Source organism: Eurytemora carolleeae, unplaced genomic scaffold (assembly GCF_000591075.1).
Source record: "Eurytemora carolleeae unplaced genomic scaffold, Eaff_2.0 scaffold1860, whole genome shotgun sequence".
NCBI lineage: Eukaryota > Metazoa > Arthropoda > Copepoda > Calanoida > Temoridae > Eurytemora > Eurytemora carolleeae.
Window position 1 is genome coordinate 31,795 of NW_019397744.1, and position 12,609 is coordinate 44,403.

Below are 12,609 nucleotides of genomic sequence, written 5' to 3' on the forward strand. Positions count from 1 at the left end.
AACTACCTCTTTGCGGTTCAACCATAACTCACATTTATTCAATTATAGTCTCAGAAACTAAACAAAAGATAATTAATCATATATTTATTTCATTTAAATATTAGGAGATTAAACTCTTGACAAGTAAAACTTTGTTTCATCGTGAATAGAACTTTGGCAAATTAAAAACATGAAATGTTAAATGTCAATAAATTCTCTAATAATTAAATGAAAATGCAGCGAAAAATTATTATTATTATAAAAATTTATTCACACACAAAGATTTAAATACATATATAAATGGCGTAGTTTAAATTTGTTTAAATAAATTTTTGAAAAAGAAAAGAGAAAAATATGCAAAATTATGCACAAATAGACAACATTGATCATTACTCATTACATAACATATTTATCATTTCAGTTATAATACTCCGAACCCACTAGAATTAGTTAATATTCACAATATTCAAAAACTATAAACAGTCAAGATTTCAGTATAACAATGTGAATCAAATCCCGAAAAAATACTTTAAAATTATTTTCTAATTTAATAATTCCTTTTACAAAAAATAAACACCTGCTCATATTAATTTCACTCTTTTCCGTCTCAAAGTTAAAATATTAAATTTTCTACACATCTAGTTTAACTGTATAATTCAAAAGTTTCAGTTAAGATTTGCAGCTTAGCTGCTTATCCTTCAAAAGTTTTATTTAAGTATTTGCAATTTTTAGTTTAGAGAAGAAATTGAGTTGTTGCCACAAACATAACTTTTATAGTTTGAAATATAAAAGTCTACAAAATCAGGTTGTAATGATCAGGGATTAGAAAATCAGAGTTTGTGGCAAAAACTCAATTACTTTCATGATATCACAGATATTTTTTTTATAAATGTTAAAAAGTTAAAAACGATAATATTAAAAAAGAACAACGAATGCTTTTTTTACTTTGTATTTTACAATTTGGGTTTATAGATAATTAATTCAACCGTAGTAAACAACTGTAGTATTCTTAGTATTTTCTATTTTTGTTATTTTTATGTAAATGTCTCTGTAGAAATAAAATGATAAGTCCAGAGAATTAAAACATTTTATATTTTACAAAATTTTACATTTTCTCGAAATAAGAGAAAGTATAAATTTTGCCAAATATTTCAAATAACCTGCCCTTTCATATACTTTTATACAATTATAATTCTATTTTGAAAATTTAAAACGCATATGTATACAATGTCACATGAAGGAATTGAGTCTTTGTCACAAACTCTGATCTTATAATCCCTATATCTTAAAGCCACCCAATGTCGCAGACCTTAGATATTTCAAATAAAGAATTCTGTCAGACCAAATAATCTATAAGTTTAAAATATCAAATGTTTACGCCATCAGATAACACAGATATTGGGTTTAGAACATTTGAGTTTGTGACAAAGACTCCTTTCCTTTCACTAGAAGAAGATTATTCATTTGCCGTACAATCCCGTTTTGACTCATATAGTCTGTATTTGTACTGTACTGCTTGCCCTGCCTGGTTGAAATTCGGCCCGGTACATTTAAAGAACTGGAATGTACATGTACAGTTATGTGTTCGATATAAACGAAATCGAATACTTTAAGTCTTAAATGTGGCACACAAAATTTAGACTGAAGTTCTATGAAATCTATAAAACAATTTTACTTTTTTCAAAATTAAGGATAACGACACTGAACTAATCTGAAACATGTTAAATTAGCTTTACTGTAAATTGCTAACACCTAGTGTGTAATTTTTTTTTATAATTTTTTCATCCATTATTCAACACTAATAAATCTAAAACCTAACTACATGTATATATGTATGTTTTACAAGTTAAACTTTCTCAAAATGATAAAATATTGTAATATTTAAAAGGAAAAGAGTCTTTTTAAGCAGCCTTGATAATTATTTTTTAAAGAAAGAACATGGAGTCGATCGTTAATTGACAACGGATTAAAGATTAGAAAATTCATAATTTTTTTCTCAGGACGAAATTGATGGACTCCCCCTGGACTTTTGGGAAGAGAGTGATGATGATCATGATGATAAGGATCATCACCATGATCAGCACGATTATCGAGATCGATGGAATAACTTGAAACAAGAGGAGGTAGAATAACGAAAGAAAAATTTAAATTATTAAAATAATTTTCAATAATGATTCCTTCGTTAAAATTCAATGCCTTTGAACAAAGAGAAAAATATGTTAAAAGAACAAATTTTTAATTAAAACTTTCCAAGGAAATATTGCGCAGAGAGCAAGATCGACAAAAGATGGAATCAGAAAATTCTGGGAGAAGGAGAGGCAATGAACCTCAGAGTTCAGATTCGTGGAACTCTGACTCCGACAGTGGTTATAACTATGATTATGAGAGTTCTGCAAGCTCAACAATTAACCATCCGGAGATTTTAAACCCTACAGTATTGCAATATAACCCGGAGAATACGAACCATAAACCCAACCCTACAGTACTCCAATATAACCCGGAGAATACGAACCATAGACCAACCCCTACCGTACTCCAATCTAATTCAGAGAATACTGATCATAAACCCAACCCTACTGTTCAAAAACATAAACCTCAAAACATTCGGCGGCGAAGAATAAGTAAGACCGAGCTTATAAAGAGCAGGAACTTTAAATCTAGAGAAACAAGCACAACAACAACAACTACTACTACTACAACTACAACTACTACAACTACTACAACTACAACAACAACAACATCAACTACTTCTACTACTACAACAACCACAACAACTACAACAACTACTCCACCTCCCAAAAGGTATATGGAGTATAACCAGGTTGAAATTATTTTAATTGAAATATCTAATCTCTCTTGCATCAACAAAAACAACTATATAAAAAGAAATCAGAAGCTAAGCAGTAGTAATAAGGAGAAAAATTAATTAATTAACTCAAAATGATTTTTATGGGACTGATTTTGATAATGAGTCTTGTAAAACTTATTTTTTTCAGAATAACTGTCACTGGGTTTCAGCCATCTCACAGAGACAGGTTTGTATATTATACAGTTTACATTATAATTCCTTTTGGTCTGTAATATTTGGAAGATAGACTTTTTTAACTTTTCAAGAATGTAGACACAAATACATAATTTCAAGTGACCCTCCATTATAAACTGTCACAGTTCCGATTCTATATGATAAACACCTATCTGAGTGACAATGAGAAAGAGATAGAGGTATACTGAAAACGTGTTGAATTTTGGAAACTTCCTACATCGTTTGTGTTTGCATAACCCCGCAAGCCATTTTTATAAAGAAATCACAATGGCAAATAGCAAATTTTTAAGGAAAAATGAAGTATATTTTATTTATCCTTGATCAGACAAAATCCTTTCGACATCTGTAACAAAAATAACGCTTTTTAAAATTTCAAATGTGCAGCTTTACTTTTTCCTGACTTTTAACCTTCTTATTGACAAACAAGATATCTATTTTTAAATGAATGATATCTTAAACTGTGGTTTATCTATCAAAGTGACTTGTGGATTTTTGCACCAGGGACGACATTAGATGAAATTGTCAGAATTAAACACTTTTTCTGAAGGAAAAACGACGATATCCTCCTTTTGGGTGCTCAAATCATCGGTACCGTCGTGCTTTAAGCTTGTCCCTCTCCTTTAAACAATATCAGTCCCTTTAAACAATATCAGTCCCTTTAAACAATATCGGTCCCTTTAAACAATATCAGTCCCTTTAAAAGAAAAATTGGAATTCTTAAAAACAATATTTAAAATATAATCTCAATATTGCTTTATCAGCGATATAGCAGATAATTTCATGTCTTACACGAGCTAAACTTTTTGTAATTACAATCTATGGTTTCCAGTGAGTTTTCAAGGCTTAAAGGGTGCTAAACCTTTCTTGAAGGAACCCCCCCCCAGGCAAAGTCCTGAGTACGCCCCTATATATATGCTACACAAGTTAGATTTCTGCATAGCCTCTTTAATGTAAACAAAACATCTTGAATCAGAGGCGTATACAGGGGGGGGCCTAAGGGAAGTGAGCACTCAATTTTCAGAGGGGTTCCACCACTAAGCCACTCGAATGTAAACGAATGTTAAGCCCCATGGAAAAACTCCTGTATACGCCCAAGTCTTGAACGTTTATAATCGAAAAAAAAGAACAACATTGTTTCACAGAAATGTTTTGTTTCAATCTCTTTTCAAAATTATAAATGAAAATCCACAAAGAGAATAAAAAGTGTATTAGAGTGGAATTTAGACAATCCCTTGGTATGAATTTTTTCAGTCACTTTCAACCTGAAAGGGAGTTCAAAGTGTACAAATCATGTAAATATTTACAAATTATATGCAGTAGAGTACATTATTACAGTATGTTCCCTAGACTCTCGATTTCAATTTCGATTTTTTTAAAGCTGTTAAATAAACTTTATAATGAATTAGGCGAATAAAAAACATCATTTGATTTACAGTTATAACGGAAAATCATCGTTTGTAAAGTGAAAGGCATAGAGTCTATGTGAAATGATCATTGGTCAATTATGAAACCAGCATATTTCATAATTTGGGTTTCTTTTAATATTTTTAAAAGATTTTCTACAACATAATGTTCCAGGGCCCAAAAGTTTATATAGCACAAATATGTGAAGTACACCGCAGTATGGAAAAAGTACAACCAAATGGCCGTTTTACAATTTTTTCTAGTAAATTCCACTCTAATATATATTCTATTCTCTTTGGTTATCCACAAAGGATAAGAATGCTGTGACAACTGTTCTATCTGTTTCCTTACATTCATGATTCCCTGCAACTAAAACTCATTTCTTTCTTTGCAAAATCGTTAAACAAACCATTAAAAGATTATATTCAAGAATTTTAGATCGTCTTTACCGTCTTCTGTTTTGTGGTTAACCCCTGTAATAATATATTTTAGGATATTTAATCCTTCCGCACCGACTGCTGCACAATACAATACAATTACAAAAGTGAGTAAAATTTGATTTATTAAATATAATTGAAAACTTTTCTTAAATATCATTATATTTCACCAATTGTAAGTTAAAGAGACTTTTGGCGTGATGCGTTGCTAGTTTTATTTTACTTAAGTTTAGGAGACTTTCATGTAATTCTGGTACCTTGTTCTGGAAAATTCCGGAACGATATCCCAGAACATTCATACGCTATTTCACTATTGTTTTAGGTGCCTAGTTTAATTGGTAGAATCCAAATACCCGCTTCCCCCCTTATACAGGTGAATAATAAAATACTGTGTTCTCCGTAGAACAGTATAATAGGAAGACGACTGTTAGAACTCAAGCATTATCAAGTTAAATAGTTAATTAAACAAAATGTATATCAATTTAAAAGTGTACATATAGACCCATTTCACTTAAAATTCATGTTCAAGCAGCTGGTAAAAACTTTTTGATTTAATCCTATAAAGGGTGGGGGGTCTGAATCTATGAATAGCAAGGGGGGCGTCCCGTCCCACGCCCCTTATAGAAAAAAAAGCCTAAGAGAATAGGAATAGGGTTGAAATGCATGTTCATAGCCAAATTTTTCATAGCCAGCTCATTGCAAAAAAAGACTATATGGAGAACTATAATAGTTTTGGTGCTATAAAGAGGGTTGAAAAAATGCCAAAAAAAGGGTTTTAAACAAATATCAAAATTGGTTACATGTTTCTACATCCATTTTTCAAGGGCTTTTCAAAAATATAGTTTTTAGATCTGTAGCTGTAGTCGCAAAAAGTTTTTGGCTATTTTAGATTTTTTTACATTGACCGGACTTTTCACCGCCCTGTAGTCTAACCTACGCATTAAAATTTTTTTTTTTTAAATCCTTTAAATTTCAATTCATTAACAGTCACAAAATTTCACTGTGATAGTGTCAAAAATGAGAGTTCATAGGACAAAAAAACTATAGGGGAACCTGTTTATGGTTTGACAACATTAAATACACATATTGCTTTACTCTCAACTTCCTATTCCACAATTTTTAGAATCTCATTGTCTCAATAATTTTTAACTCTTAATTAAAAGCTGTACGTGATCTGTTGAAAAGAATACATATTAATAAATTCTGTTAAAGATCTGAATTCTCTTTAAACCTTTCAGCCTTGTTCATCTTGTTTTAACGAGCAGCTTTATAATATCCTTGTTAAAAATATTAAATTCAAACTAGTTTTAAAACTCTCCAGTAGAATATTCATTCAAAGCCATTTCGCGCAGGGCAGTCATTTCAAATTTAAGTTCAATTAAATTAAAACACTTTTTTATAAAAATAAATTAAGATTATGGTTTTTTTTAGCAGTTGTAAAAGTTGCATTATTTTTATCAGATAAAAGAATATTTGTTTTTATTAATAATTAAACAGTCGTACAGCCATAAGGCTTAACTATGTCGTAATTAAATTTAGAAAAGCGCTGAGTAAAGAATCAAGCCTGATATGGGGTTCCCGCCACCGCACACTTCTCGCTCCGTGCGAAAGTCTTAATAAATAATTAACAAACTCAACCTTACATATTTAAAACTTTAAACTTAGATTATTTTATCTTAGAGAATTCATAGTTAGAAATATCTTAGATCTACAACATATTGTGTTGCAAAGATATAGGAAAAATCTGAGTTTGTAGCAAAGACTCAATTCTGTAGAAGAAAACTTTTAACTCTTAAGGAATATTTTTCTTTTGACAGAGTTAAGAGAAGAAAACTTCATAAATAATATTTATTTTAGAAAACTGCGTATGATCAGAAAATGATTATTCTGGGTGATCCCAAACTTACCGGGATCAATCGATCCATATATCAACCTAGTCCCAGGAAAATATTTGTTATTTAATGAATTATGAGTTAAGGCTACCAAATTCATTTTAATCTTTTATGACTTTCAGTTATTTTCTCTTTTTGGAAGAGTATGATTTTTACAAGGTCTAAATTTCTCTGTAAATGTCAAAAAAAAACGTTCCAACCCAAACTCAAACTTATGTCTATCTTAAATGGTAAACTTAGATAATCTTTTCTTAAAATTTTTCTATAAATTTCAGAGTTTTAAAGTTAACCCCCCCCCCCTCCATGAAATTCCTCCCACCTTCATATTCTTTTATTTTTAAAACTTTTTGTTATATTTTAACTAAAATATAAAGCTTTGGTCGTAACTTTCTATCATATTTGTTCAATTAAAAGTTTTCTTGAAAAAGTTAATATCAATCTTAAAATTGTTTTCTCCTCGATCATTGGAGGTAAAACCTTGAAGAATAATAAATATTGAGCTAGGGATCCAATAGAAGATGTATCAAGGCTCAAAACTTTACAGGAACTTACGTTTAGGCTCTAAATCATGCATTGTATTATATTACAGTATAGTTATTTTACAGAAAATAAAAAATAAAAAAGAATTAGTTGATTTTCTAAAATTTATTCCTAAGAATTTTTCAGTTTTTTTTTCTGCTAAATGTAATTGATAAAAAAATTGTTGCTAACTTTTTAGCTATATAATTCAGCAAATTTTCTCCTTATATTGAAATATTGCTAAAATCTTAAACATCGACATTTTTGCTAAGACACAATTTTTAATCACGACCCACCATACACCTTCCCTAGGGTCATATCAGTCACCACACAAAGGAATTGAGTTTTTGTCAAAAACTCAGATTTTATAATCCTTAAATCTTGCTAATCCAATATTGTAAACCTTAGTTATTTCAAACTATAAATTCTGCTAGATCAAATAAAATAAGTTTACAACTTCATATTGAAAGACGGGATTAGAAAATTTGAGTTTGTAGCAAAGACTCAATTCCTTATAGATTTTTTTAAACGTTTTTTCAGTTCAACAGTTATTTCTCTAGGGTAGAGGGGGAGGGGCGGGCTTGGTAAATTCTTAGAACAAGGAAATGTATATTCGTACATATCCTTTCTAATTAAAAAGAGTATATATAGATAAGATAGATAATTTAATCAATGAACATAATTAACAGAAACCACTCTACTCAGAAAACTGTTTTTTTTTTTAATTTAACTAAATGAAAAACATTTTTATTTGATAATTTAGTACACACATATATATAGTTACAAAATACATTAATATGTACAACAATTCTTTATATGTAATAACGAGCAGATACAAACATTTTCTTACATAACTTTGGATTTTTGAAAAACGAAAATAAACATAAAAATTATGTTCTGCCTTAAAACTTTGCGTTTTTTTTCGACATTGTCGTTTTCTTTACGTTTTTTTTCGATGGATATGGACAGAATATCAAAAAAACTAAAAAAAAAACTTTATGATTCACTTCAGATGAAAGACAATATAGTTGATGTTAAAACTGTCAAATGTTTTTGAACTGAGACTAATAAGAAATAAAAATTAACAGAAAGGAATTAAGTCTTTGTCACAAACAAAAATTTTCTAATTAGATTATTTTATCTACCAGAATTCATAGTTTGAAATATCTAAGGTCTTCGGCATTGGGTTGCAAAGACATAGGGATTAGAAAATCTGAGTTTGTGGCTATGACTCAAATTCTTTTCAATATTCCTGGAATGAAGTGTCATGAGGAATTCACAGAGTGCCTTATTAAACTATTTATCAATTCCAACAATGCCACAATTAGTATATTAGGATCATTTTAAATACAATAGAAAAAAAAATACTGAAATTTTGATGTTTCTTGTATCCTTGGCCATATTCTTGCTTGTTTCTTCCATTAAAACAAATTATTTAAGTACCGCTGTGATTTGTTAAGGGCACTATTGTCAATTGTAAGAATCTTCGATAATAATTTTATTAATAAAACATACAGTGATAACCAGAAAACTGTAGAATATAAAAACGACATAATGCAATACTAAAGTGTATTTGATGTTGTTCCTAAGCAAAAAGCCTCCCATGTAAGTTATTAAATCACTAATTAAGTGAGCTGGGTCTCTTTACACTGCATTATTGCTGTACCTCATGTTGATTGGACTTAGTTAAAGTCATATCTTGAGTCTAAAAGTCGACTTTCTATTCCAGAGTTTTCTGGTTATAACTGTATTTTTATCAAAAATAATGTTCATCAAAATAAGATACAATTATATTTACAGATTAATAGCATTAGCTGATGGTTTAATTGAAATAAGGCGTTATTCCTTTGATTTAGATGTTTTTATGTTTGGATTTTTCTTGTCTTGGTTTGGAGTTTGCTCATTGTTTGGTTATTTTCTCTTGGTTTGGAGTTTGCTCATTGTTTGGATTTATTTTTTCTTGCTTTGGAGTTTGCTTATTGTTTGGATTTATTTTATCTTGGTTTGGAGTTTGCTTATTGTTAGGATTTTTTATCTTGGTTTGGAGTTTGCTCATTGTTTGGATTTATTTATCTTGGTTTGGAGTTTGCTCATTGTTTGGATTTTTTTATCTTGGTTTGGAGTTTGCTCATTGTTTGGATTTTTTTATCTTGGTTTGGAGTTTGCTCATTGTTTGGATTTTTTACATGGTTTGAAGCTTGTTCAAGTTTTGGCACTTTTTTCTTAATTTTGAATTCTGTTCAGTGTTTAAATTTTGTTCAGGGTTTAAATTTTGTTCATTTTTGTTCTTTCATCCTTAGTTTTGAAGATTTCATTTGTTCTCTATTTCGATTTAAAGGTTTTGTTTGATAAAAGATTAGATTTTTTCTTACATGAAAGGTGTTGGTTTAATATTATTTATTGTACATTCATTTTATTTAATGTAATATAATATACGTAAATTTTAAAATTAGTTTGAAATGTTAAACTAAAGATTTTCTCAAAGTTTGAATTGATTTTGAAATAGAATTTTGTATCATAAATTTCAGATTCAATTTTTGGTAAAATTCTCGGATTCAAGGTTAGCTTTATTTCTGGATTCAAGGTAAGCTTTATTTCTGGATTCAAGGTTAGCTTTATTTCTGGATTCAGTTGTGGATTAAATGGTTCTGAATGACGCATATGTCGCAGCCAAATTTAGAATTGTTAATTTCTTTGGATTTCTTGGGAAATTTTGATCTGGCCTCTTCATGTTATTTCTTCTCTCAGCGCCTTTAAAAAAAAAGATAATTTTGGACGAAAATGTAAATGATTAAAAATAAATCAAAACAATGAATTGGACTGCCTTTTTTAAGTGACCTTCTATAAAAGAATTACAAGCCAATTCACAACGGTACCCTTAATACCTTGATCGTATTATCGTATTCCTGTAGTAGAAAAGCGCAGTCATGTTACCCAACTATAAACATAGATATCTAAATCTTGACTTGACCAGAGAAAGGTTGGTACGGGTACCGGTGTGAATCAAGCATTGCAACCTTTGCATGGAAAAAGGAACTGAATACAGGAACGCCCAACTCAGATTGTGTGCTGTACACTGTGGGAGGAATGTAAACAAACCCAGGCCACAGAAGTTAAAGGGAAAGGACTTGAGCTCTGATATAATATTGCAGTCCAACAAAAAACAAGTTAATATATCAAGTTAGAGCGAATGCTTATGATTTTTGGCTTTCTGGTCAATATTGAAAATACAAAAGCAATATATTCGTATTCCACCCCTTGGGCCCTTTCCCTAAAAAATGATGCGTTGCCCCTGAATTCTTTGTTTTGATCTCCTGCAGTACACAAATTTGACGCATGAGATATGGCGGTTCCTGGTCTATATATTTCTTGGCATGGCAGGTCATTCAAAACTACGTTAACAGTCACTTCAAGTATTTTTTATTAAAATCATCGCTTACCCATTACACCATGAAAAGATGGCTGCGTACATTCTAAAAGCAAAGCTGCTCGCTCTTCTCTTCCATTTTGTTGCTGTGGGTTCCGGTTCTGAAAAGTTTAAAATAAAATTTCTAGGATTAAAGTGTTATAAGTTAATACCCAGTAGAATGGTTTTGAAAGTTTTTTGCTTCCGAATAAATAAATGTGAGAGAAAAATATATTATTTGAACTTATGCAGAATCATGCATTTAGGCACTCTTTTAAATGGAAAACCTTAAAGCAAATCATTGTTGAAAGTACAACTTACAGGATGGGAAGCCATTGTTTCAATAATTAGTTTGAAATTGGTTTCAGAGAAAAACAGTGATGGCTCACAAAGGTCGTCTCCTTCTTTATGTCGTATCTTTCCTGTTTTTCCTGTCTATCCTGTTTGTCCTGTCTGTCCTTTATGTCCTGTTTGTCCTGTCTGACCTGTCTGTCCTGTCTGTCCTGTCTGTCCTGTCTGTCCTGTCTGTCCTATTTGACCTTTCTGTCCTGTTTGTCCTATCTGTCATGTTTTTCCTATCTGTACTGTTTGTCCTATCTGTACTGTTTGTCCTATCTGTTCTGTTTGTCCTATCTGTTCTGTTTGTCCTTTCTTCCTGTCTGTCCTGTCTATTCTTACTTTTTTCTCGCATAGACATGAGCCCTAGATTTTCTGTGTCTAATCGTCGGGCAGCCTCTACTTTGGCCTTTTCAATGATATCCTAAAAAAAAAAATTGGATCCCATCAGCAGATATAGCAAGAAGTGCAATAAAAATTGGCATCCCATCAGCAGCTATAGCAGGAAGTAAAATAGAAATTGGGATCCCATCAGCAGCTATAGCAGGAAGTAAAATAAAAATTGGGGATCCCATCAGCAGCTATAGCAAGAAGTGCAATAAAAATTGGCATCCCATCAGCAGCTATAGAAGGAAGTAAAATAAAAATTGGGATCCCATCAGCAGCTATAGCAGGAAGTAAAATAAAAATTGGGATCCCATCAGCAGCTATAGCAGGAAGTACAATACAAATTGCAACTAACTAAAGACGGAAAACGGAATAAAAATCCTTTAAATATATTTTTTATTAAAAGTCACAAAATTTCACGGCGAAAGTGTCAAAATGAGAGTGCTAGGACAAAAAAACTAAAGGGGGGGGGGGCGCAAACGCCCCCCTGTAATTTTTTTGGGGTAAACAATGAACCCCTTTATAATTTCAAACATGCATCGTTCCAAGGTTACTCATAATTATTCCCGCCGTTTACCCGCACATGGTCTTAAATTACTATTTTTGCTATTTTTCGACCCACTCTACTTAGAATCTCAAAGCAAAGCTATACGAAAATAGCCATGGTTCTCCAGAGTTTTCCAATCTAAATTTTAGGAAAGTTGGCCATAGGGTTCAAGAGTTATGATCGGACAAACAAACAAACACCCATTAAGTTTTCTTCAAACTCCAAAAGGAAATGAAAGAATCAGAATTTAAGGTCAATATTCTTTTTCTTTTACTTTTTTGTCTAAAAATTAATATAAGTATTTTCCCGGAAAGGTTTAGAAATATAGTTTATCTTCCTTCAAAAACATTTTAATTAAATAATAGAAATATCCATTCTCCAAATATACTCTAATTGGATAATGAAAAATAGCCTTTTGTAAATAAATAAACAAGATGGGTGACAATAAAATGTAACAGAGTCAGTTTTCCCAAAATAAAATTGCGTTTAGATGCTATACGATTACAACTGTAGGGAACCAGGGAACCATTACAACTGTAGGGAACCAGGGAACCATTACAACTGTAGGGAACCAGGGGAAAGAAAAGAAATTTTAAAATACAAATTTTCTCAAATATACTTCTTTAATTATCAAGATACTGACTTTAACTTTAATTTCA

At 30.8% G+C, this 12,609-nt stretch overlaps 2 protein-coding genes across 2 annotated transcripts in view; one reads left to right on the top strand and one right to left on the bottom strand.

Annotated features, from left to right (window-relative positions):
- Positions 1 to 6,825, top strand: part of LOC111715734 (GATA zinc finger domain-containing protein 14) — a 31,764-nt gene extending 24,939 nt beyond the window's left edge. The window contains exons 18-23 of the mRNA XM_023491104.1: positions 1,980 to 2,102; positions 2,234 to 2,781; positions 2,976 to 3,014; positions 4,919 to 4,970; positions 5,186 to 5,236; positions 6,721 to 6,825. Coding sequence (XP_023346872.1) covers positions 1,980 to 2,102; positions 2,234 to 2,781; positions 2,976 to 3,014; positions 4,919 to 4,970; positions 5,186 to 5,236; positions 6,721 to 6,825 — 918 coding nt within the window. The remainder of the gene's footprint in view (positions 1 to 1,979; positions 2,103 to 2,233; positions 2,782 to 2,975; positions 3,015 to 4,918; positions 4,971 to 5,185; positions 5,237 to 6,720) is intronic.
- A 2,891-nt stretch (positions 6,826 to 9,716) lies between these two features.
- LOC111715735 (uncharacterized) lies at positions 9,717 to 11,440 on the bottom strand (the record flags this gene model as incomplete). The annotated part of the gene is given in 3 exon segments (XM_023491105.1): positions 9,717 to 10,025; positions 10,715 to 10,802; positions 11,359 to 11,440. Coding segments are annotated over 3 exon segments (177 nt in total), but the record flags the coding sequence as incomplete, so codon positions are not given.
- Between the last annotated feature and the right edge of the window lie 1,169 nt (positions 11,441 to 12,609).